Here is a 27,576-nt window from a genome sequence, read left to right as displayed (position 1 = left end):
ATTCAATTTTGTTGCATTTTTGTGCATTGTTTAATTAACATTACTGGCATCAAGTTTAACTAAAAGTAAAAAAAAAAAAAAGAAGAAAAAAAGAACATTAAAACATGGTTTAGATTAAATAAAGTACAAATAAAAGAAGAGAAAATTTGTTCAAAAAAAGAAAGTGTTTTTTTTTTGTCCTTTTTATCTAAAAGGATTCCGTTTAAAATTCCTCCTAAAATGACTTTTCTCGAGGTTCAGTGGTTTTTTTAATGTTTAGTGACTCTCCAATATATTTATTTGTATAAATATTAGTACTTCAAGAACTTTCAACAAGAAAAAAAAACAGCTGAGATGACGTCATGGTTTTAAACGTACATATTTTTCTCTGAAGCCTGGGGTTATGAATATACACCGTCTGATTGGACGATTCATCTCACATATGATTTCTGCGTCCAATTAGCGTCCAGTCTTCTGAGTCGTTTGCCCGCTGAGATCTCGCGAGAATGTACGCGACCTTGAGTGTCAGTTCCATAATGGCTGAAGATCCTGGAGGAGCTTTCTTTAATTTCACCCTCATTTTTATCGGGTTTTCGTTACCTCTGCTGGAAAGATGGCAGGGCACACAGCCTCGATAAACGGCCACAGACCCCCGCTCTCGTCATGCCCAAGAAAGGGAACCGAAAACGGCTGAAATTTAAAGCCGAGGATGTTTGCTCGGAGTCAGGTAATAATAGAGCGAGACGGGCTGATGTTATGATGTGTGTTGCGGTCCACTTTAATGTCAACTTAATTTTTTGTATTCCTTTATCTTTTTCTCACAGTAACTGTGGCTGACTATGCCAACGCTGATCCAGCCATCGTGAAGTCAGGAAGAGTTAAAAAGGCTGTTGTTAATGCAATTGAAAAAGAAGGTAAATTCAGAAATACTAAAGTCACCATAACATAATTGCAATCATGGCGGGACAGCCTGTCACTCATTTGAGATCATATCAATAGAGTGCATTAGTGTCCACCCACATTTTCAGTGGCGTTGGTTCCGGAAGTATTTTTTTTTTCCCCATTCTTTATTCTCATAGGACTTTAAAAAATGTCTTTGTTTAAGAGTTGATGAAACAAGCCATACAGCTACGAGGTGAATCACAACTTTACAATTTTACAATTTTATTTAGGCTTTAGTGAGGGAAAGAACTACAATCCCATGAACCATTGCAAAAAGCATAATTGAATTAAAAACTTCTCATTGAAACATGTTGATTAAATATGAAACAATAAGTTTATTGCAAAATATGCATATAATATGTTCTCAAATATTCGAGTATTTGCAGAGAGGCTGACTCAATTACATCAATCTAATTGGTGGAATTTTCTGTACAGAATCATGGGTAATGTAGTTTTTTTTACCACAAATTCTGATGTTAAACGCAAAAGTTGAAATAATGCAGGCTGAAGAAAAAAAAGCATAAACCAGGACTGGCCTACGTCCACAAAAAATGTGGACTAAACGCTTAATTCATATGGATTTGTTTTACGATCTTATTATGAACTTTATGAAGCGTCAAAGTGGTAGTTGCGTAGCTGTCAACAGAGGGACAGAAAGCTCTCATGTTTCATCAAAAAGATCTTCATTTGTGTTCTGAAGATGAACAAAGGTCTTACTGGTTTGGAACAACATGAGGGTGAGTAAATTATGACAGAATTTTTTGGGTTAACTATCCCTTTTATACACCTGCTTGTAATTTACAATTACAGCCTAATTACCTGATTCAGGTGTGTTTGATTAAAACAAAACTAAACTCTACTTCAAGATGTTAAATCTCCAAAAGCTGGACTGAACACCTCTAGTTCAGATTATTTAGAAGATGCTGTTATCCAGTATGTTGAGATTATCAGTATAAATTGCTATGATGACATTTGACACTTTAAGATAAAAAAAAACACCAGTGATCTTTATTATTTTTCAGTGAAATTACTCCGTGGACTCGAGGCATCACAGGGTCCTGTGCAGGAAGTGCTCTCGTCTGCAGTCGGTGTGAGTAACGCAGTTCATGAGAGCAGTGACGAACTGGACTCAGAGGAAGGGGATGAAATCAAAGGGTCCAGCAAAAAGAAAAACAAAAGACGTAAAGGTAACCACTAGTGAGTTTTCTAATGCAGAGTTTCCCAAACTGGGGTTTATGAGGGAACTGAAGTGGGTTTGTGAGTTAATGAAAACTAAAAAAATTTGTGTGTGATATTTATACATGTGATTATTATTATGGTTAGTTCACCCAACAATTAAAATTCTTTCATTACTTACTCTCTCATGTTCCAGACTTCGAAACAAACAAGCATGCTTTAACTTTTGTTTACCATATTTGAGTGCTCTATGTATGTTCACTGATCAATTGTTAATACAGTATATGAATAAAAGCCTAAATTAAATCTGTTCATGATATGAAGCGATTGATTACACCGCTTGATTCATTTGATGCTTCAAGAGAAGATTGTAAAAGAAATCCAGAGTTTTGACTGAAAAGACCTTCAAAAGAGGGATAGAAATATTTGAGGTTTCATTAACCTCTGTCGATCATCATGGCCTCCTAATCATCCCCATATATACTGATTGTCTCCTCTCCACCAATTAGCTGGTGTGTGGTGGGCGTTCTGGTGCAGTATGGCTGCCGTCGCATCATCCAGGTGGATGCTGCACATTGGTGGTGGTTGAGGAGATTCCCTCCTTATATTTAAAGCGATTTGAGTGCCAAGAAAAGCGTTATATAAATGTTACTACTTATTATTATTATTATTATTATTATTATTATTAAAAAAAATATCTTAATTTGTGTTCTGAAGATGAATGAAAGTCTAATGGGTTTGGAACAACACAAGATTGAGTAATTGACAGAATTAAAAATGTTTTGGTGAACTTATCCTTTAATTTTAAATATTAAATTAAAAGTTTACTTTAAATATTACCTTAAGGGGTACTTCTTTCATTTGTAAAAGGGGTTTGGCTGACCAAAAAAGTTTGGGAATCCCTGTTCTGATGTATTCTAAAATTATTAATTTTCTTGTTTGTTGAGATAAGTAAACCCTGTCATTATGAATGTCAGAACACAGTGAAAACATAGATGGAGAGGAGTATCCCATTGATATTTGGCTTGTGCTTGCTGCATACATTCGTCCAGAAGACGTCTGCAGATTCTCTTTGATCTGCAAGAATGCGTGGACTGCCACATGCACTGCTGCATTTTGGAAACGACTCTACAAAAGGTGGGCTGCCAAAAAAAGATTATTTAACATGTTTAGTAAAATTGCAACAGTCGGGTTAATTTCTCCTTAGTTTTTAATTGTATTGTTATTCACACAATGCTTCATGGGATTGTCCTTTTGTCCCTCGTTAAAGCTGTTAAGTGCACAAGTACCTTTGTCTTTTTGTCCCATTTTTCAAGTTTGTAATGTTGATTCACCTCGTAGCTGTTTTTTTTTTTTTTTTCATGTCATAACTCTTTAACAAAGACTTTTTTATAATCCCTATGAGAAAAAGGAATGGGAAAGATTCTTTCGGAGCCAAGCTTGCTGAAAATGTATACGGGCACTGTTGTGCACTATTAGACATTTCTGTTTTCCCCATCCAGGGTATTTATGCATGACTAAATTCCCTCTTGATGTTTTTTTTACCTTTCCCCAGGCACTATAATCTTGATGCAGACCTCCCCGATCGCCTTCAGCCTGATTTTATCGCAAGGATGCATTGTCTTCGTGCCCGTGTGATTCGCTCGCTTTTTCACTTATATGAACCCTTTAGTTCGCGTGTATCCAAAAGCCCTCCTCTTCCTGAATCTACACCTACTACACTCCTCAATTCCAAGGTGTGTAGATGTACTTTCTCTTTTAAATGCTTCATTTTAATTTCATTTAATTCACCCATTTAATGTGAGGATTTTTCTGTTGATGCCTTTCTTGTTCCTATAGTGTTTATTGTTTTGGATCCACAAAGTTTCTGGAAGTAGGTCAGAGCCGATGTGGGAATTCAACTTCAAGTTTGTGAAACTGGTATGCCCACAACGACATAGTTGTAAAAGCAGAATATGAGATGATTGCATTGTTTTAATTTCATTATATTTTAACTTTCAGCCAACCAAGAGCAAAAATGGATGTAGTATGGGACTTCAGCTGCCCAAGCAGTATAAAGATGTTCACACTAATCCAGACTCAGACTGTTATCTACTGCGGGTCACTACCCTCAATTTCATTTTTACTTCTGTTGTGATGGGCATGACATTAACTTTGGTGAGTTATGAGATAATCTATTTAACATGTTGTTATTATTATGTATATATAACATCGTTTAATTACAGGAGTAGGCTATACTATATATCTGTAATCCTTTTGCTTAATCTAATCATCAGATCATTAAAGGGATAGTTCACCCAAAAATGACAATTGTCATTTACTCACCCTCAAGTTGTTCCAAACCTGTATGAATTTCTTTCTTCTGCTAAATGCAAGCAAGAAGATATTTGGAAGAATATGTACACATATACCAAACAGTTTATGGGCCCCATTGACTTCCGTAGTATCGAAAAAGAAAACAAAAATACTATGGAAGTTAATGGGGCCCATTAACTGTGAACTATCCCTTTAATGTTCTATATATTGTGAATGTGTGAAATTCGCCCATACAACATTCGGCATCTTCCGGCATCAGTTGTCGCTTTAAATCCATTCACAACTCCTCTCCCATAGTAAAGTGTCCCTCAAATGCGCACTTCAGAATAGGGCTGCACGATTAATCGAAATTAACCCGCACGTGATTTGGCAAAGGCTGCAATTTATTTTATGCGCAGTTTGTCAGTGCAGCACTGCTCTGTGATCAGTATGGTGCCTTATCTGAAAGCCAGAGGGCGCTCTCGCGCAGAAACTCCAAATATGCCCAGCAAAAGTAGATAAACGCACAGGAAATCCCTACGGGCATTATAGTATCGCTGTAGCTGAATAAACAGAAGATTGAAACGCTTTAATTTGTTGGACAAGAGGTTCATAAATGCTTCTCATGTTTGGAAAGATGTTTGGCGTGTGTTGCTTTATCAGATTCACGTTGTAAGCGACTCAAACTCGCAGTGCTTTCAGACGGAGCAGTGTTTACTACTGATCACAGAGCCGTACGTCACTCAGGTGCGCATAACACATAATCGCAGCCTTTGCGATTTCATAATCGCAATAAGCCAAATCGGTTTAAGCGCGATTTCAAGTTAATTGCGATTAATCGTTCAGCTCTACTTCAGAATATTGCTGGAAGTAGTAGGTCATCCGGGTTCTTTGCACCTACTGTTTAATGAGTACTGCGAATTTAGACGTACAATTCTTTTCACACACTTAATAGTAGGGCAGTAGGTATATTCAGACTCTGGGATTATTTTTTTATTTGTACGTCCCCGAGAACTCCATTTCTGCACGAGTTTGTTGTGTTCGGGTTCGGAACGACTGATAATCTGTTTGTGTTTGATCCTCAGTCTATTATTGAATGATGCCCAGTTTTTCTGTAGCCATTTACAAAGTCTGCAAATGTACAATTCCCTAAAAGTTGTGTAGTAAATTCCAGCCTTTAGTAACCTGCTCCATTATTTAAGCTGGATGTCACTTGATATTTGTAGTGTTGAATCTATAGCCTCAGAGGAACTTCAGCATTATGCCTAGTGGTGAAGGTGCCACATTCATCTTTGCTGAAGTTTTTACTTGCATTTTCACAAGTCGTCATGCTGATGTCATAAATGACAATGAATCTTTCGCTCCTTGTCTTTCAGTTCAACATTAACGTGAGCACAGACATGAGGCACCACCGAGTGCGCCTGGAGTTCCAGGATTCACCAGTCATTCGAGGAAGGAAGCTCAGGGGTGAACAGGGAGTGCAGGTAGTGCTGGACCCTGTCCACAGCGTGCGTCTCCTGGACTGGTGGCACCCTCAGTACCCCACATCTTCATATAATTAGACTGATGAACTCCACCAACCTTCTGGATTATAGAAATATTGCAGAAGACAATTCGGGCCTGTTTCAACCAATCATAAAGTCCTGAGTCGGCTTGGCAGTCACTATTTGTTTTTCTGTTGACTTTTAGGCTTTGCGCTTAGTGTGCTGCTTTTATGGACACTTCAGTTTGATCAGAAGTCCTAACTCAAGGTCTCAGGACATTGTAGGAGGAAATTGCCTTAATAGTTCGGGTAGCTGCCATATTTAATTTGACATAAATGAAAACAAAGTGGGATGTCATACTGTCAATTTTCAACCTGTTTTTTTTTTTTTTTTTTTTTTCTTAGTCCACAAAAAAAAAAAAAAAATCTTGAATGATCAAGTTCCAAGTGCACAAATGTACTTTCTGAACAGACTGAACTTGCCTCCCTCAGTTTTCGTGTATGGCAAAAAAAAAAAAAACTAAAATCTAATTAAATATGACATCTACATCAGAAGTACATGGTGTTCTTTTCTTTCCTTTGAAAGTTATTTAGTAATTCAGCATCAAGTCATCGTAAAAGTTGAATAGTCGGATTTGCATGACTCTAATCTTGAATCATATGTGATTTTTGTAGTTGGTTGATTTTGTCTGTCTTCTGTAGCATTCCCAAGATTCACCGGAACTGTAGATTATGAATTTTTTTTTTCCTTTTTTTTTTTTTTTTTTTCACTGTCTCTGCAAATTTGTGATTTGGTTAACTGGATGAACATGAACATTCAAATCTAGCAAAAAAATCGTAGTGTTAAGAAAACTCTCTTAAGGCTGCGCTGGGGAGGTGTAGCTTAACCCATTTTGAATAACATTTAGATTGGTGTTAGATTTAGGGAAGAAAAGCTGGCAATTCATGTGTTCAGTGCTTTCTTTGGGGCCATTATGAGTTCGGCTTTGCTACAGTGCATGATTGCCAAGTTAAAGGGGTTCTAATTGACTGCATTGGCGAGGGAGTTCCTAAGTGTTGTAGATATTAAAGTGTCTTGGTTAAAAGAATGATATTGTTTGTGATAAAGAAGTTATTAAATTTATAGATGATCAGTTAATTTATTTCCTTATTATAATCAAATTATAGAAGTTTGTGAAGTAAATTCAGTTTCTTGTAAGCCTTGGAGCATTTTGTTTTAGACTGGAAAGTTGCATCAGAGGACACTGATGTTTTGCGCTATTAAATAAAATGAGCTGTAATCTGTTTTGTGGTTCTGTCCTGCATGGGAAAATATACTGACACCCGGTGGGCCAAGCTGAAACAACAGTGGCGTTTGTCTGATTATGTTGCTAGTTTTTGATTGTAATACCACTGAATTATACACTGTATGATTATATACTTGCTGGAGTTAAGAACAGCTGTGCATAAAACAAATGCTTGACAACTGAATGCTGCAAATGACCAATCATAATGAAGATTATATCTTTGTAATGAGTGAGAGATAACATACAGTCAGCTGCTCTGCCTCTGCTTTTATTTTTCATTCTGGCTAAATTTATTTGCACTAGTAACCGGCTGACTGTGCATTATCCCTTAATTTATAGACAATATAAGATTCTAAATAATAGTAAAACAACATTTGATCTTAATCTAGTTCCATTTTGAACAATTGTTTTATAGTCCTCCTGTAGTCAATTTTATCCCTTAAAACTCAATATAGAAATAGAAAAATATTTCTTCATGCCTATAGCCTGACTGTAACTACACCCTTGCTTCGTTTAGTATACACGGAACTATGAATATGCAAATGAGCTCCGCCTCCACTCACTCGCAACAGTTTAGAGATCCACTCAGTCAACTTTACTGTAGTAAACGCTGCACAATGGCAAGTGGAAATATTATTTTAATTCAGCCATATATGTTTGAACCAGAAACGGATTGGGAAGAGTGAATTATACAGGCTCGTCTAAAACGTCAAGGTATCAGAATGGTAATGCTTTTTATGTATCGCTCTTTAGGACAGGTGATTTAATATAATTTTTTTCCTTTTGCTATTAAACAGCTAATAATGTGTTGCTTATGTGACACAAACCTGTTCTCGTTTGCCATCTCAGAGTCAGACAGCTTCCTTCTAAAAATCAGTATCCTTAGAAACGCTTTGAACCACTTAGAATGTCAATGGAGAAAGGCATAATAGTTCATCATAACATCATAGTTTATGTAATGTATATATGTGTGTAAACAGAAAAATATGTATCAGGATAACCTGGCTTCTTTTGAGACGCCCCTGCTTCAGAGCATAGTTAAAGATGCTAAAGCCTGAATAAAACTAATGTGATTGGTTAGTAGTTTGTGACGTAAGTTATGTTAACTTATGAATTTGCACATGGTTTGTCTTAAAGCATATTAAAAACACCACATAGACATAAACAACATTAAAAACTGCTCATAAATGTGCATAGAAAGTGAGTATAATTGCTTGTATAATTTTTTTTGGCACTGCTGAACAGTATTTTCAAAGGTTTACATAATAAATACACACACACGCACAGTTATGTTTACAGTCATCCTTTAACATCGTCCGAACTGAACGACATTTCCCACAATGCTCTGTGCGCGCTGTGATTGGTGGATGCGGCTGTCACAAGTGCCTACAGGTGACTGGTGCACAGCGCTGTCACATCACAGCGCAGTGAGAAAACAAATCGCACATCACACAGGGGAGTGAGTGAGTTCTGCAGAAATTATCGAGAAGTTGTAAACGGTGCTCTTTCGCAGTTTCGCTTCCATACGAATGTAGAGGGAACTGATACCAGGTTGACTTGAAGTCTGCACAACTGCCGCTCCTTTCCAAAAAACTACGTCCCAACTTTGTACTTTCTGACCTTCAGCGGGTAAGTGATACAGCCCATTGCGCTCCACTCTTGTGTCTAAATAAGTCTGCCTCTGCTTGAGTTGCATTCATTTCCAGCTTATTCCACAGCGACAGTGTTTACATACATATTTTACATGTTAACAATAGGCAGAAACGCAGTTGGTGCGTATGCTTTTCGTTTTTTGAAAGTCATTGACTCTTACTGGAGCCAAAAGTGACTCAAAACTGTATATTCATAAACTTAGTAATGCTTGAAATGACTAGCTATGCCTTAAATTCAAGTTGTCTACGCTCCGTGACGTCTTTATTTTTGTTATTGAATATATATTTATTTTCGATGCTGTTCACTAGTGTTTATATATTGACATAACGCATGGTTATTGCAAGTTGTATGTGCTTATATTATTGGCACAGAGCCATACAGGCTACTGCTGATATCTGCATAAACTCTAAATATGTATAAACAGCGTCTTATGTAATGCGAACAGCGCAGCGTGCGCAAACACCCACATATGCGTCCCCTAAAAGTTTAAGCTATTTATTTACACATAATGTACAAATATAGCGCGCAAGTTATTTATAGGGAGCTTAAGCAAGGCATCTGAATATACTTCCTAGTCTAACTGAGACCATGACAACTTCAGTATGGCTATACCGATCTGTATCAGAGAACACATTAACCATATGCGCACATTTATATGCGCATGCTAGTTTTCTGATTGAGCTCCATCTAGTGTCATTAAGAGTTTCTTACGAAAACGAGCATATTCTGAATAAACGTACTCACCCCAAAAAATATTTTGCGATGTTTTAAATATGAATATTAATATAGTAGTAATTTATATATTCCAATATTAATCGGGATATTGTTGTGCATGTGAATGACTACATTGATGGTCTTACTTTCAGTATGGTGACATAATCACTGTGTAGTGAACAGTCATTCTGTCACTAATCCCAACCACAATGTCATTATAATCTGTTTGAGAGTTGTAAGTTAGTAGCTAGGTGTTTTTATGATAGCGTTGGTTTGGTTCAAGTATCAGATAACCCACACTATAAAAAAACAGTACATGACTACTGTATAATCCAGTATTCAGATTTAGTCAAGCGTAAAAGTGAACAATGAAGGTTTTTGCCTCAGTGAAACTGATAGTATCAAATCAATCCCTTGTTTGTTTATCATTGTGTCTTTCCCTTCTGCCATCCTACACAAAACTTCACTGAGGAAAATTAAAAGCATTTAAATAACGTTAACTGCATATTTAATTTTTTCTCAAATAAAAAGTGAGGCTGTGAGAAATATATATAGTTTTTCTTTTAGTCATTCAGCTGATGCAATATTGAAAATGTATCTTTAAAAAAAAAAAAAAACATAATAATTGTGTTGCGAGAATTAAACATGACAGGACGGTTGTGTTTAACTTTAGTTAGGTTCGGTAAGTTAGTTTTCTCTTTGATTTTGTTGACTTTCACACAAGTGAAAAATTCAGCCTCTGGCTCTTGCGTTTCTCATTCAACTGAATGGGCCTGTCCGTTCCCGCCGCTGCTTCTTGTGGTTCAGCTGAATCATCCATAGGAGAAATGTTTTGACATGCCAGAAAATCAAGTTCACCCGCAGGTCATATCAGAGAGCAGCAGAAATCTGGAGGCTTTATCTATCCTCTCTGATGGTAAGAGATAAACACAGTCCTGTCGCAGGTGTGGCACTACAGCCTTGTCCGTCACACGCGCCGACACGTTTGACCGGTGCATGTGATCCAAACAAAGTCAGAGCATTAGGCGGCAGTTATGTGTTTATTTTGATGCAACTGAGTGACTTGAATCAGATATACACTGAGAGGAAGACAGTATGGCTGATGAAAGGTAACTCCAGAACACTCACCTCTCCCACACACCTGTGGACACACAAACACCCAGCAGCGAGGACAACGGTAAACACATGTGTTACTGTGCATTTGAGTATTTGGGTTGGCTTGCTGTTTCTTTGTTTCCATTACGCTGCCTTTGAGTCAAGCATTTTAGTTGAACATAAACTACACTTGTGTTAATTCTAGACATGACCCCGTCGTCTTGACTTAAAATGAGTTGCTGGAACTTTAGTGGAACAATACGTTGGTGTACACAAATGAACAGAGTATTAAATTCCTTCCCTTTTTCACGTATAGACTGTGACATAAGTCAAAAGGGAAATTAAATTAAATGACTGTTGTAGTATCATCATTTGATTTAACTGTAATTCAGTATTGTTTGGTTGAACAACTAGCGCCGTATGTTCAGGCCAGCACTTCAAAAAAGAAAGGTCAAGATGTGCCTTTTTTTAGCCAACTCTTACACCAAATCATGCGCCAAAAGCCTGCTTTGTAGATGTAACCCTTTCCTGTAAATGTGAAACCAAATTTTGTTCCTCTCTGCTTGTTCTCACAATGCTACTCTGAGGCGATACTTGAAGCTGATGGAGCGTGGAGAGAAAGAGCAGTGGGCCATTTAATGCAACAGCTGTTCTCAACAATGACGGAGGCATTACTGACTGAGAAAGTAGAATGTACGATGGACAATACAGCTCTCTGTTCTGTTTCTAAAGTCCGGTGCACAGATTTTGGCCATGGTTTTGCTGTCTGAGAACGGTTTCAGGAATTTTAAAAGAAATCTTTGGTTACGTAAAATCTGCGGTCTTGGTCAGCTTAGAGTGACATGGCCACGATTTCCTGTCTTTTGCGATGAATCTTAGCCTAAAATTCTGCATGGAATCAAAATGGACCCTGTTTGCTAGCTCACATTACTAAGTGCAAGTTAATCCACAGACAAAATTGTTTGTCTTTGTAATCTTTAGTCAAAATGTGAACATTTCCTCCCCCTCTGGAATGGACCCTTTTCACAGATGATGTGTTTAAACATGCATCAACATCGTAATCCTGCAATGTTTTTTATATTTTCATTTTTAGAAATATGTATGTACATCAAATTACAAGAAACTAGTTAACGCTGCGGTGAGGGTGTTTCTAATACACTGGCTATGGGAGTGATGGTAAAATTGGCGTCTTTCTCTCTTCTGACTGCCGTTATCAATCTCTCTCTATTTTGCCCTCTTTTTGAAAGTTGTGAAAACACTATTGTGGAGTTTCTCTTTTGATATTTGAGCAAATGGGAACACTAAAAATATATTTTATGTAGTCTCTTATTCACCGCTATAGACGTTTACCCAACTATGACGACTTCCGCTTCCACCCGGAAATGTGAAAAGAGTCCATGGCGCTCCTTCTCTGATGACATCAGCCTGAGGGAGTTCCAGTGGCAAAGACATTTCCTTATGTGAATTTCATTGGGTTCAAGTTTTTGAGAACTTTTACACATTTGCAGCACCGACCAATAGCAAGCCTCTCGGTTCGCCATGGGCAGAGATTTGTAACTTAGCGAAACTGAAGATTCAAAATGGATGAGACACTCATTCTGGTGGTGTCTACTTGACCAGTTTTTAATAACATGACACTGCAAAATTATAAAATGATCCATAAAAAAGAGGCTGTTTGCAAAGCAGTTATTTAGTAGTGGTCTTAAATGGCTAGGTCACCCAAAAATGAACATTGTCATCTTTTACTCACCCTCATGACATTCCAAACCTGGGGTGCGTTTCGGTTTGACCAATGATGTTCGTAACTTGTTTATTATCACCATAGTACGATACATCATTCAAACCAGTTTCAGGAAACAGTCGTGACTAGTTGAAGTAATGTTTCTGAAACTGTTTCTACATCTGTGGTTTGAACCACATTGGTTCAACAATATTGTCCTTATGCCGTCACACTATAACTTATAATAACTTCTGCTAAATAATCTATTCGAGATCTCCGAGATGCTGCTGTTACATACACGGAACATAAACAGTGAAGTACTCATTGTGCCGTGTCATTTTGCTTTATTTGATGTTTGGTTCATCACGGTTTCCCGCATTCGTTATACTCTGGAGTTCCCTTGCGCATTTTACACACTCTATAAAACGGTGCTGATTGCTGACACTAAAATATAGTTATAGCTTAAAATGTGTATATATATTTAAATCGAATGAAGTATATAGAATATACTGAGTGCTAGCTTGCTTATTGTGCCAGTGCCATGTCATTTAACAAGAAACTATGCTTCACAGGTTGAGAGCTGTAGTTCCAAGGTCCAACCACATAAGTTTGCGTTGCTGTTTGGGAATGTTCATTAGAACTATGGTTTCGGGAAAATGCTGAACTATGTTAGTAACATTGGAACTTGTAGCTAACAATGCTTTCGGGAAACGCACCCCTGGATGACTTTTTTTCTTCTTCTGTCAAACACACACAAAAAAAATTATATAGAAAAATGTCTTAGTTACTTTTGTCCATTTTTTACATGAATAAAAAAAGTCAATTGGGTCCACTGTTGTTTTGGACCCCATTGACTTTCATTGTATGGACAAAAACAGTTTGTTTCTGGACAAAGACAGAAAAAAGTCATACAGGTTTGGAATTTTTAAGCGAACTATCCATTTTAAACATCTATCCTAAACTTTAACGTTAATTGAAATGCTTAACCAACTATTGGACACAATCCTCAAAAGCACCTGATTTGATCTATTATGTAATTTGCAACATTTAATGTGCACATTTCATAATAGTTCTATTCTAGTGGTGTAGCAGCCTAATTCATGACTTCAGGAAGCTGTAGCCATGCAATCCAACCTGAAACCCGACCAGGCGGTCCTGTTCTTATGTATACAGAAGCGCAATATCCTGTTTAAAGGGATAGTTCACCCAAAAATGAAAATTCCGTCAGTAATTACTCACCGTCATGTTGTTCCAACCCCGTAAGACTTTCGTTCATCTTCGGAACACAAATTAAGATATTTTTGATTAAATCTGAGAGCTGTCTCACTCCTCCATAGGCTTCTCTGTAATTGAAACTTGCCGGCCCAGAAAGTTAGTAAAGACAATGTTTAAAATAGTCCAAGTGACTACAGTGGCTCAACCATGAGTTTATCAAGCGACGAGAATACTTTTTGTGCGCCAAAAAAAAAAATAATACAAAATAACGACTTTATTCAACTATTCATTTTCTTCTGTGTGGGCCTCTGAGTGAGTTCACATAGTGTAACAGCGCAGCGCTTCTGGGTTGTACGTCAGAACGTTGGCTCACTATTGGCCGACGCTGGTCATGTGTGTGATGCTTTAATAATCAATATTTCATTTAACTTAATTAGTTAACTTAACTTATTTTAATATATTGAGACAGTTCCTGTAATTTTGTATTTTTATTTATTTTGAAAATTAGCAGCTTTTTCATTACAGTAGTTCCAGAAATATCTTGAGGGGCTTTGACAATGGGGGAACCACTGTTCTAGACTCATGTGGCAGGGCCTGTTTACTTACCATCTGATGCATATTGTGTACAAACATGGGAAGTGTTGGGTAATCTCCAGTTCCAATCTGATTATGTAATTAAAACAAACTGTGTTTGAGCCTTTGACCAAAATAAGCTATAATGATGACCAGACATTGTGCTGTTTAGTCTAATTGGCATCATCTGTGTACAGTTGTCCTCCGCTAGCACTGAGTTACCATATTGTGTAATAATAACAATTGAAATGACATTCGTTTGTTCTCATTCCCAAATTGTCTCACAGCATGCACAATGTTTATTTCAGCATCACCCTGGCCTGTAAATCTCACACAGCTAAACATGGACATGGTTGCTTTCTTTACCCTCTGACTAAGGTCCCAAAGCATCCCGTCTCTCTTTCTCAACCTTTCTCTCTCCACACACATGCCAGATAGGCCAAAGCCAGGCATAGTTGCCATACTGTCACGTAAATGCTGCTAGTTTTGAGTGGGGGAGGTGGATCCTGCGTTGTAATGCAGAATAAGCAACACTGACAATCGCAAACAGTGTTCTACCGCTACCAACGCTCCTAATCTCTCAACATATCTCCCAAAGAGCCCGATGGCTGATCTCCAAGCATTCTTGTTTAAGCCCTCACCAACAATTTAACCCTCTGGTATTCCTCACTTAGAGGTCACACTTGACGCCTGAAACAGACCGAAGAAAATAATTAATAATATATATTTATATAAATATAATATATCATTTTTTTATATATATGTGTGTGTGTGTGTGTGTGTGTGTGTGTATGTATGTATATATATATATATATATATATATATATTATTATTATATAATATTGGAAAATTTCAACTTTTTATTCAGTCAGGCTTAAATAACACCTACGTTATTACAAAAACACTCCACAAGCAGACCGTGAATATGTAACTTTGGGATCCCCCTCATACATTTTAACGTCATTGCAAAATGCACAAGTTTTAAGTTTCCTCCTGATCAGAAAAACTGAGGGAAAGTAATAGAAATGCCAGACCAGCTGGTTTAGACATAGTCAGGGTCTAGAAATATCCTCCTTTCCATAGGCTATTGTCAGGAACACAACAGTTCCTTGGTCATAAACATGGCCTCCTACACAGGAGCTGGATCATTGCAACAGGCCCGCAGCTGTTCAGACCAATGAAATGCAGGTTTGTTTCTAACACTCCTTCCATGGCCCAAATACTGTAAATAAATACATTGTTGTCTGTATTTAGTTTATTAAACTGCCTCAGTGTGTGCGCACAAGGCTGGTCTTGTCTCGCATGCTGAATGTCAACAAGCCATTTAAACCGCTTTTGCTACAGTTTGCATCTGCGTAACTCTTTCTGTCTGTTTATCATTTAAAAAGCCCCCTAGCGAGGTCTTTTTAGAGGAAAGGTCACCGGTGGTTTTAGTACTCTGCAGAGGTCACAGCCCCTGAATGGAAATGCATGGTGTCCTGCCTTTTATTACCCATCATGCACCTTCCAAACAAAGCCATAGAAAAAAAAAAACAGAGCTTTGAATTGATCACAGAAGCCCACAGAGAAAGGAAGATACAGTGAAGCTTAAAGGTGATGGGGGTATATTTTTTTAATGTTAAGAATCAAATTTAGAATAATTAAATGCATTTGAAAATAAACTGCTTGTTTTCAGTTAATCATAATCAAAGGTTTGTGACATTGCTGAGCAGGACAGGACTTAAGGCCCGATATACTCACGGCGAAGTTCTTTTCTTAGGGGTAAAACCAAGTTTGTGAGCGAAACAAACATCTGACGCCACCCACTCTGCTGAGAGCAAAGTTTAGATGAATATGTAAATAAAAACAGTCAGCAAGCATTTTAATAAAGCATAAGAAAAGCATCTGATCATAGCAACGTGGATATGTTTGCCCAGCTCTGCAATTCGGCACTCTTGTGATAACGCTAATTTATATAACACTTTATACAATAGATTGCTTAAAATCTCGTTTCTCGTTTCATCAGAAGTACAACTTCATTTTCTGCTATAAAGCAGCTCTTCAGTGTGTTCATGTTTTCACTCGCAGACGTCTGATCTCGACTGACTGAACAGGAGAAATAAATCGGAAAAGATTTCCACGTGAAAGAAGGCGGAGCCTCCACGCACACCTACCTATTATATATAATCGCCAAGGACCAATTGTAGTACGAAGGTGTTTGTAGCGAACTTTTCCAGAAAGTTTGCTTTGGCAAGCTGTTTCAAACTCCCAAAACTCCACACGAACTTCCTTTCGGCCTGATTTTGTTCAAAATTACATCGCATCCGTTCGTTCTTCAATTTTTTAAGTATATCGGGGGCTGTGGGCCCTTGGGCTTTAGTCACGGTTCAGGCCCTCTACAAATGACCTCAACTAGAACAACATCATTATAGAGTAGCACAAGTAAACTAGGCCTATGCTTTGTAGTTCCTAGAACAATTAATATGCAACATGCCTAGCCCAGTCAAAGTTTAGAGGAGGTAATATTAAATAGCCATTACAATACAACATAATACAGGAGGTGCTCTCTCAGTAGCGAGAAGATATCAAAACTACTACTAGAGGTATTTTTATTGTTTTTTTTGTCATATCTTTGGTCAAATTCTTAAATGTAATCAATACATTCAGTTAGAAAAAAAGAATAAAAAGACAAAATAGGGCTATTACCAATCAAATGAGATCAGTAAACAAAAGCCAGAGGTAGCACAGAAGCTGCATCTGAAGTCGCATTTAGATTTAGATGTATTTTCACAGACTTTTAAATGCAGCTCAGAAGGCATGAATGCATTTACACTGCAATTACAATGATATTAATGATATTATGAGACTGAAGTTTGTCAACAAATCACTGAGTGAGTTAAATCATTTATGCAACCGATTCGCTCAAAACGCTGATAGGAATAGAGCAAATGACTGTGACTGAATTCGGATTCTGAACAGCAGACTAGCATACTTAGCATACTACTTTTAATAAATAGTAAGAATAGTATGTGATTCCGAATTCAGTATGTGTATCATTTACTCTACTGATTCGTTCAAAAACGCTGATTCATTCAGGAACGAAATAGCTTGTTGTTCAGAGAAGCAGCTGATCTGCTGTGACTTTGTTTACAACTATTATCTTTGAGTATGGTGAGTATAATGTGACGGGTAACAGTATAGTGAGATGGGAGAGAGTGTGCAAAGCTTCTCAGATTGCATAATTTAGCTTAAAATTAATACAAATTATCATTCTCACTAAAGAAATGTGATGTGAACATGAAAAATCTACATTTCTATATTTTCTAAATGTGCACTCTTTTGGACTAAAAGCCCTAATGGAGCTATTTAAAGTAGTCATGTGATCACAACAGGAAGTAGACGCAATTGAAAATGCATGTATTTTTGTGTGAAAATGGTTTAAAATGGCCTTATGTTGGGTTAGCCCAGGCTGAGCTGTGATAGGCACTTTCACATTAGTTTGCCATCAAAACAGAATCTGTAAACTTCCATAAATGGCCACAGACGCTCTGCTGTCTCATTGTTATTTTGGTAACTTTGGTTTATTGCTAGTCTTCTTTGCATTGTATATGGTATATACTGTAATTGTGTTTCTCTAGTGTTGGATGAGTGCTATGGGTCATGGGAAGCAGCGAAAATACAAATAAAGACACTTGCCAATTTATTTTCAGTTTTTTCCCCAAATGTTGGGCAGATAAATAAACAATGTAGTATTTTACCAGTTTTGAAATGTATTCCTATGATGGCAAAGCTGAGTTTTCAGCTGCCATTACTCCAGTCTTCAGTGTCACATGACCCTTTAGAAATCATTCTAATACTGCTTTGATGCACAATACATATTTCAGTTGTGCTGCTTAATGGTTTTGTGGATACAAGTTCAAAAGCTCAGGAATTATTTGGAACAGAAATATTTTGAAATGTTATAAATGATTTAACGGTCTCTTTTGATAAATGGTATGTATCCTCGCTGAATAAAAATGTAAAAAATATATGCAGCTTTTAGTAAATTTAGCACATTTAAATCTTTCATTATAACAATTTTGTTCTATAACCAATGGTATACTGGCAATTAAGCTATCTATAACAAAAAAATGAAACCTTATATGTCGATAAGTTTGGTCCTCCAAATGTCACAGAACCCCATAATGCAGAAATCTTTTTTTTATATGTGCACATGATCTAAAGCAGAGGTGGGAATTATTCAGGCATAATGCAATAGTCATTTCTTGTAACTGACATCTCGCTTCCTCTAAACTCACCCTTCCATCAGTCTTTGTTTTGTCTGATTGTGATTCATAAATTTGGTGGTAATGGTTGATAGTCCTCTGTATGTTAACTACACATGCTGAGTTAGTAAATTGATGGCCCAAAATCGTGGTGTCATTCCTTAAATTGCACATGTGGCCTTTACCAAAGGCACTTACTGGAACTTTTCACTTAATATAAACCGCTTAGATAATATTTTTTTGACTATTTTTATGACCACTAGGGGGAGACACAGTTTCACAGCTGTTATTTTACTCTGAAAGCACCATGGAATGTTAATTCAGCACCTTAATGTCTTTGGCTTGATCTTACATGTTAGGAAAGCTCTCGCTGTATCATGTTTTCTGCTTTCTAGTAATTCACCTTCCATTACATTTGACTTTTCACACCCTAAAAGACAAGAATCGAAGCATTTGCAATTTAGCATTTAGCAGAATCATTCACAGCTTCATTCAAGGTTCACATTTTTGCCCGAATATTTACTCACCCCCTTGTCATTGCAAACGTGTACGACACTTTCTTCTGCTCAATACAAAATGGAGCATGTTGGGGTCGAAACAACACTGAACCCCATTCATTTTCATTGTATTGAGAAAAACACTTTTTTTTCTAAATATCTTCTTTTGTGTTCCAAAAAATAAAATAAGTAATACAGGTTTGGAACAACATGAGGGTGAGAAAATGATGACAGAATTTAATATTTCAGGGTTCTGACCGACATGAGGAAGCAAATGATCTTTATGAAGTGTGACTCAATTGGACTGACTGAATTTAGACATGTGAATGGGGATTTCTGCATTTTAGACCGTTTTAATTACCAAAAAAGTAACTTTGTTCATTAAATCAAACGGTTATTGTATGATGCGTCTATCTTAAAAAGCAACATCTTGTACATTACCATTCAAAAGTTAGGGGGCAGTATTTAAAAAAATAAAAAAATAATTAACACTTTTATTCAACAAAAGATGCATTAAATTGGTCAAAAGTGGCAGTAGTCTGTTTCAATTAAATGCTGTTCTATTTAATAAGAATCCTGAAAAAAAGTGAATCATGGTTTCTACAAAAATATGAATGTATTTTTCATCAAATGAATGCAGCCTTAGTGAGCAAAAGAGACTTTCAAAAACATTTAAAAGAATGATGACTTGTGAACAGTAGTGTATGTGAAGCTTTCATCATGTAAAACTTGAAGACCATATCAGAGCATCATCATGTTCTAATGGTAGAGCATAATGCTATAGCAACACCCTGGTTATGGTTTAAATTCTCAGGAACTGGTTATAAAAACACAAATTCGAATGCAAGTCGCTTTGGATTAAAACCTCTGCCGAATTAATTAGTAGACATTCATGTGACGTTCAAGTGTATCTGCATGCTTCAACTTGCGGTGAAGATATCTTGAGGGACAACATCGTGCAGCAGTTATCACATTTTAAGTCACTTCCCTAATAGCTCACAGTAGTCCAGATATAGTCATGTGAAGTGTGTTGACACGCATGTCCACATGAGTGTTTTGCTGACCTAGCCTAACCAGTGATTCACCACACTCCCCCAGACTCATTAAAGTCAGAGGAGACTGAAGAGGACTCGAGGAAAGGGATGAGGGACAATAAAGTGCCCTTGTTCCTCTCTCACAGAAGCTCACAGGGTCTGGGTCATTTATGGGAACTGGAGGAGGTAATAGACAGAAGAAGAGAAGTTGTGGACACTGTACTGTAAGGCTTCGTGACTAAGGATTTCCCTGTGACTGTTGATCGCTCTCCCTCTTTCTTTCTCTGTGGCAATTGGTCACGAGTGGCGGCGCTGTCAGCCAGCACAGTCTAGTCTCTAGTATAAGAGCCACGCTTCAACATGAAGGCTAAGCATTCTGTTTGGACGCCACTTGGGTTTGGACTTACATGAGGATTGTGTATTTGTGGTGAATAGGACGAGATAATCATTGACCGGCCTTCTTCATTTGCACTGCATGTCTACAGCTGCATATAAGGTATAAAGAGTGAATCATTACCGAGATTTGTGTAATTTGACATCAACGACCCATAGCGGGCTTGAATATTAATGGGAACACATATTTAGTGAAAGTCATCTCAATGGTTGGGAAATGTGTTTTATTGGAAGTCTCACACTTAACAGAGTGGAGCTATTTTAAACAGTTTATAGGTCGTTTTGACTTGTACTAGCTTTTATGATGATGGTCGTAGTATTGTGGGATAAATCAGTGGCAGAGACCCATAAGCAGGTCTTCATGGAGTCACTGGACTTTTTGGACTTTTCTGTGCTGATTTTGAGGTATAAATATAGTAAAGTGTGTTTAACAGAGCTCAGAGTTTACCTCCATTGTTGCACTTTGGAGAACGATAGTTGTTTGTGCAGTTTCAATGCTGTTTCACGGCACTCACACAATAGGGCTATAACATTAAAAACCACTGCGTAAAATTATAAAGCATAATATATTTAGCCAAAACATTAGAAAGACAAACAAAGGATTTTTTTCAAATGGTCTGGTGCCACCTTCAATTTTGATCTCGCCTCGCTCATTTTAAAACAGGATTATTTTTTTTCTACATGGACAATTGAGAATAAAGTTAAGCATTTTAAATTTAGCATTATATGCTAAGAGCTGCATTTTACCTCTAGTCCAAATTTAATTTTATTTTATTTTATTTTATTTTTACAAAGACAATTCACAATAAATAATAGCATCTGAATATTAGCAGTATTATTTAAGAGCTACTTTTCAACTGTAGTCCCTATTTTATTTTATTATTTTACAGGGATAGTTCACAATAAATATTTAAATATCAGCAGTATAAAAGCATTTCAAGAGCTTAATGGCCAACAAAAAACATTTCCTGTACTGAATCTGCTCTAAGATCATTGGATTACACTGAATATAAAGATTGTGGTTACATTATAAAATCTTTATCATCAGCTTTAACATGGATACTCAGAGTTACACGTCATTGTGCAGAATAACTTTACAGAGTTGTTGGGTCTATAAGAATGAATGCACTGTACAAGTTTAATTCTCACAGTTTGGAAAGAAGTTTAATTAGATGTTTCATGGTTTGACCCAGATATCAACTGTGCATATATATATATATATCTCTGCGATACACCTGTTGCCTTGTTACTTTGACCGCTAGTAACAGCACAGCCGCAGCTATCTGCAGTATTCTCATCACTCCGATTCATCCACAACCGGACACCTCTTCATGTTACTCACTGGACAAAGCATGGCCACTAATACACATCTCTGTGTTTCTCTTCCAGTTTTTCAGCCCACTCATAGGCAGGCACCCAGTCATGTAGAGAGCAGCGCGTGGAGGACACCCAGATCACTTTCAGCACTTTCTACACAAAGAGGTAATTGTGAGATATTTCTCACAGAGAGAAATGAATAAAGGCACAGAAAGCCGTGGATAATGCAGCGTTCAGCGTGTGTCCAAGTGCAACTGGGCTTGTCTGTTAGGAAAATCCATTGGGTCGTTTGTGTATTTTCCCGTAAGTGCCGACAAAGTTGGAAGTTGCATTAGGTCGTATTGGGTTATGATTTCCTGTTGAAGAGTGAGTAATCAGTGACATGGGTTGAGTAAATATAGTGCCCCCTCAGAATAAAATGACCCAAATGAAAGGGCTTTATATAAAAAAAACATTGTTTTTAAATCTTACTTGGTCTAACAGAAACTTTTTATGATCCTTCCCAAGTCCATGAATATCTTTGCACGTGGCTCTGACTGCACACCACAGCGTTTGCAATATTAGATGATTTATTTTTAATCAGACTTCTCAATAGCAGCATTGTCTGATAATAATAAACAATTATATTTTCCACTGCTTCAGAGTCAAGAGGTCACATAGTAATTGACATGGCAAAGACGGTAGAAACGAGGTTTAGAAACATGTTGTTTGTGTATGTTTTGAACATTTTGAAAGAAGTCACTCACAGGTCATTGCAGTTGTTAGATAAGTTAGAATCTAATCAAGTTAGTCTACACACTAGCACATATTTGAGCTTGACAATGCTCTAGATTTGATCAAGAATCTTGTCACACTTGTACAACAGTGACATTTCAGGAATGTATGAGTGTCATCCTCAGTTTTGTATTTCCACTATTATTTTTTCTAGATTGTAGATATAACTACTGGTGGTATTGAGAGGAAGTATTTAGTATACTTTTTAGTATTTAGTATATTTAAGTATAGGCCTACATTTTTTTTTTTTTAGATAAATTAATACTTTTATTCAGTAAGGATGCATTAAATTGATAAAAAGTCATAAAAAAGGCTATTTCAAATAAATTATTTTAAACGTTCTAGTCACCAAGGAATCCAAAAAAAATCCACAAAAATATTAAGCAGCACAACTGTTTTCAACATTGATATTAAGACATTTTTCTTGAGCAGCAAATCAGCTTATTAGAATGATTTCTGAAGGATCATGTGACACTGAAGACTGGAGTAATGATGCTGAAAATTCAGCTTTGCCATCACAGAAATAAATTATATTTTAAAATATGTATAAATAGAAAACAGTTATTTTAAATAGTAATAATATTTCTGTGAAAAAAAATGCAGCCAAACAAAATATACTTTTATTTTAATTGTATATATATATACATTTTTTATTTATTTTTTTATATACATTATATTTTAAAACTGTCTGGAAAAACCAGCTGTGTTGTAGAAAGTAAACATACTGTGTGTAATGTATTGTGACAGCTGTGTCAGGATTAAGCTGTCTTGCCTCTTGGACTAAATCCAGCAATCCGTTTAATCCAGCATATGACCACTTAACTCTTTCCCCACCAGGAATTTTTTTTTTTTTTTTTTTTTGAAAAGTTGCCAGACAGCGACAGCATTTTTGATTATTTTCACAAAATTTCATGGAACCCAGAATATTTTGTTGGATGAATATCTGATCATACAATATATATATATATATATATAAAGAGAACAGTGCCTCTGCTTTAAAACATTTTTTATCATATTTCATTTTATTCTAGCTTTATGCCTTCTTTTTGTTTTATCAACACTTGAATGTGATCATGAAAAAAAATAATTCAGGTAGGTTTCATAAAAAAAGCAACATTTTGAACAAAAAGCTGAGAAAATTGTGTTTTTGTCAAACACTGCTTCTGTTCGGCTCAGATACAAAACAATGATCAAAATATAGACTGAGTAGATTGAGTCCATCAACACTCCCAAAGCTTCAAAGTCCTATACCTCTTCCTGGGTTCGACTTTCATTCAGTAACATTTCTATGCTGTTTAATGTTTGATGATCATGTTAGCTTACATGTGCATAAGCAATGCTTATCGCTTCTTCTTTGCTTGTTTTTGGATCCGGAGATTCTGCACATTTTCAGAAGATGTGTCGTAGCACCCCTACCGTATAACAGTGAAAACATGGATTGCCGGGAAAAAAATCTGTCAATGGCGGGAAAGCTAAAATAAATGACAGAAAAGCTAATAAATGACAGAAAAACTCCATCAATGACAGGGAAAGAGTTAAAAGTAGGGGATGTCATGGAAGTGTCTTGTTCACGTGAAAGCAGGGAAACCTGAAAGTGTTTGTTCTCTTTTGATATTTAGTAAATTGGCATTTTCTCCATTCTTATTGTCAATCACCAGTGAAATGAAACCGTGTAGATCAGCTTTGGAATGAGGACAGCAGAATCAGTGACTTTAAAAGCAGAAGTCTTAGTGATGTTTATTTACTTGATTGCATGAGTTTGCGAGTGAGGTAATCGCTGTGTTGTTGGGAGCCCGAAAGGCATGACCACACTGCACATGACACAAGCATCATTTGGGGATTTTTCTGTTTTTTATTTTCTTGAAATCATGAGACCCTAGATGATATTCAGTTTATCAATCGAAGTGCTCCATATTGTTTTAAAAATCTCTGCCATCTTTGTGATTATTGTATGGAATTTATAAAAAATGATGCACGATATATCAATACTATATTTAAGTTGTTGTTTATGTTTTTTACATTTATGCATTTAGGAGACACTTTTATCCAAAGCGACTTACAGAGGGAAAACAAAGCATTCATCAGAGAGCCAACTATCATTGTAGTACACAATGCTAGGTTTATTAGACAACTAGATTAGGAAACCAGCAAGAGAAGAAATGCAGAATTGTTTTAAATTATCATTTATTTTGTGGCATATCGGTAACGATTAGGCTAACTTAAAAGTTCAACATTAAAAACATTACTTTAATAGCACTGTTAAATGCAATCTTTAGCAAATCTCAAAATGAATGTCCATTTTGTTTATACTTTACACTATAATGTTGTGATGCCTACATTTGCTTGTAGATTATTTATTTTGACAATATATATCTGCCATTTGTCATTATCTGCTCCAGTTGAATTCCTTGTAATGTTTGTGACCTGGTTTGTACCAAATCAAAACTCAAAAGTAATTGAGCTCTTGATTATCTTGAGGAAAAAGAGGAAGGAAAAGGGTGCTGTGAAGACACTGCCAAAAGGTTCAACTTCCTACTTGAGTGATGTCCTTACCCATCCCACCTAGCATTATCCCGGCGAGTGTTAATCCAATGTGCGAGCGTGAATCCTTAGAACATGCCGGATAACTTGGCCAGAGCATGGAAAGTTCGCTGTGTGCTGCAGAGTCATTTTACACTGCAGCAGTCTATTACCCTGAGGGAACAGGGTGTCTCAGCAAACAGGAACAGAAAGTGTGGGTGTTATTTTTGGTTCCGCTTGCCTCACTGCTTTGCTAGAGAGGGCGGATGGTAAATCAAGTGTGGGCTGAAACTGAAGAGCCAACATAATCTGGTCCTTTACCAGACCCCTGCCCACCATTCCTGTGCAGGTTACTGCAGTGTCCAAAACCCCACGACTATGAGGTATATTCATATTTGCATATAAGCAGCAGTTTCTCACCAAATCTCAGATTTGTGAATGATATTGCAGACGCTAGCTCTGAACACAAACTGATCACTTTTAGCTACTCTGGCTAATGCTCATTGCATTCTAGGAAATAATGATGACCTAAGCAAGCTATTCCATTCCCTGGAAATGTCTGTCATGCTATGATGAAATAGTAGCCATATGTTTCAAATTCCCTGCAAATTGTTTTATTTTTGTCCGAATAAACTTTTAAATGGCCGTTAATACGTAAGGATGTTTTTGTATCATTTTGTGTAGTTACATTATCTGGTAGCAGGGGCTAGTTGGCAGTGTATTAGTATTCTTGCATTAGTATTCACACACAGGTGTTCTGAGGGCATTTTCAGATTTGCATGTTTCTTAGAATTGTCATGTTTAGGACATTTGTTTGAGTATTTGCCTGGTGGTTAGTGCATGTGCTCTGACATATGGTGTTTGTGTAGGCAATGCGAGTTTGAGTCTGACTCATGTCATTTCCTGATTTTATTCTTTATCACTGTCTTTGCCAATTAAGGAAGACATGCATCTTTTCCATCATGCAAATAAAATGTTTGCTTGCAACCAATTCTGGAATATATAATAGATCTATAATATTTAGCAGTATTGAGCTTTGCTGTGTTAAAGGCGGCACACAGGCATAGTGACATATTGAATGCTATGAGACTTGGTAAGCATGCAGGTTTGTTTGTGTGTATGTGCATAAGCTTTGTGGCTTTTTCTATTTTTTTCTTCATCATTTGATGTAGAGATGCCATGAATTCACTGGCTACTGTGACAATGGAGCACTTTGATTGCTGGCTCTGTTTGGATGCATCTCCATCGGGGCAGTGTATGCCTGGCATTCGCTGATGGGCGGTGTGGGAGAGCGACGTCACAAAAGGAGGTGGTTTACGCATAGAGCAGCGTCAGTATATGCCGGATATATACGTCACTATGTTCAGGGCTGAGCCTGAAATGTTTTGTTGATACAAGATATGAGAACACCCAACTCTGACTCTTCAATGGACTTCTGAGAAACAATCAAGCCATCAGGTTGTTTCTTCATTGGAAGAACTGGGAAATGTTTACCAGTTATTTGACAAGTTATAAATTGCCACCTAGTCATGTGCCAAAGCTATTGCTCATACTTACAACTTAGCCTAAGTATTTTTCAATGTCAAAATAATCCTATTCCCATTTAAGAGGTAGATACGACTATATGTAAGCTATTGATAGTTTGATTCCCTTGAAAAGTAGGTATTGGCTGATATTAGAGATTTTCTAAATATTGGTATTTTCCTATCTTTTCAGTTATGGTAAATTAATATATAAACACTGTTAAATGTAATATTTAGCAAAGTATAAAATGAATATCCATTATTCATACTGTGCATTAGTGTTGTGTTCACTTGTAGAATTTAAAACGATTTTTTTTTTTTTTTTTTTTTTGTCAAAATAATATATAATTTTAATATAGATCATAACATGAAAATAATTATCGGGTTACCACTTTTTGAAAAGTATAAATACTGTGGCTGTGTGGCACTATCAAAACATTGCTCTGTTTGCTTGAATCCCGATCAGCCCGACACAACAACACTGACTCAACCAATGGTGTAACTTGGGGTGGGACCAGCTGTAAGGCCAATGGCAGATTGCTTAGATTGTTTTTTAAATAGTGTTGCAATGTGTGAAGTACATCTCTGACAGAAGTCACGTTCAAACCAAGCAGCTTTCAACTGCAAGCAATTATCAACTGAACCCGAAGCAAATTGTGGAAATCACTCTAAATGGAAGTGAATCGATGCAACTGATGTCGTATGGCACGTGACAATGACAACATGGCAGATGTAGTACGTCCAACTTTCATACTATATAGAACATAATTTTTTTTTTTATCTGTCCTGAAGTAAGTTTCAAACCAAGTGTAGTACCTACTATAGTACGCGATTTCAAACGCAGCGCTAGAAACTTCCAGACAGGTGTATTGAGGCAAAAGGCAAGTTGGAGCTGAACTCTTTGGACACTGGCCCTCCAGGAGCAGGTTTGCAAACTCCTACTCTAGAAACTTCCCAGAACATCTTTCCAACCATTAAAGCAACATAATAACACCTGCCCATGAATATCATAACAGTCATTTTTTCAAATGGTCTGGTGCCACCTTCAAATTTGATCTTGAAATCAAAAGCCAGCAGGTAATGAACCACCCCGGTGGTCCGGTTCTTCTGTATATCAGTCCAGCTGTTTGCGAGACAGCCCGT

General features: G+C 36.9%; 2 protein-coding genes across 4 annotated transcripts in view; both read left to right on the top strand.

Annotated features, from left to right (window-relative positions):
- Positions 1-388: 388 nt before the first annotated feature.
- Positions 389-7,159, top strand: tmem183a (transmembrane protein 183A). The gene is made up of 8 exons (XM_084395212.1): positions 389-706; positions 804-893; positions 1,944-2,108; positions 3,075-3,234; positions 3,653-3,833; positions 3,937-4,017; positions 4,099-4,254; positions 5,769-7,159. The coding sequence occupies exons 1-8, from the start codon at positions 643-645 to the stop codon at positions 5,952-5,954; spliced, it is 1,083 nt and encodes a 360-aa protein (XP_084251338.1). The 5' UTR covers positions 389-642; the 3' UTR covers positions 5,955-7,159.
- Positions 7,160-8,559: 1,400 nt separating this feature from the next.
- Positions 8,560-27,576, top strand: part of tfeb (transcription factor EB) — a 33,981-nt gene continuing 14,964 nt past the window's right edge. For 2 of the 3 annotated variants that reach the window (XM_084395032.1, XM_084395030.1), the window contains exons 1-2: positions 8,560-8,790; positions 21,689-21,781. The gene's annotated coding sequence lies outside the window, so the exon portion shown is untranslated. Of the gene's footprint in view, positions 8,791-20,274; positions 20,403-21,688; positions 21,782-27,576 lie in introns of those variants that run through there. The other variant, XM_084395031.1, reaches the window with a different exon arrangement.

This window comes from Rutilus rutilus, assembly GCF_951802725.1.
Source record: "Rutilus rutilus genome assembly, chromosome: 22".
Taxonomy (NCBI): domain Eukaryota; kingdom Metazoa; phylum Chordata; class Actinopteri; order Cypriniformes; family Leuciscidae; genus Rutilus; species Rutilus rutilus.
Note: the sequence above shows the minus strand (reverse complement) of the source record. Positions and strands in the feature narration are given on the sequence as shown.

Excerpts from the sequence above, each read along its gene's own strand:
- tmem183a (XM_084395212.1), top strand. The coding sequence starts at position 643 with ATGCCCAAGAAAGGGAACCGAAAACGGCTGAAATTTAAAGCCGAGGAT. Across the intron at positions 707-803 it reads GGATGTTTGCTCGGAGTCAG|TAACTGTGGCTGACTATGCC; the intron begins GTAATAATAGAG and ends TTTTTCTCACAG. Across the intron at positions 3,235-3,652 it reads TGGAAACGACTCTACAAAAG|GCACTATAATCTTGATGCAG; the intron begins GTGGGCTGCCAA and ends ACCTTTCCCCAG.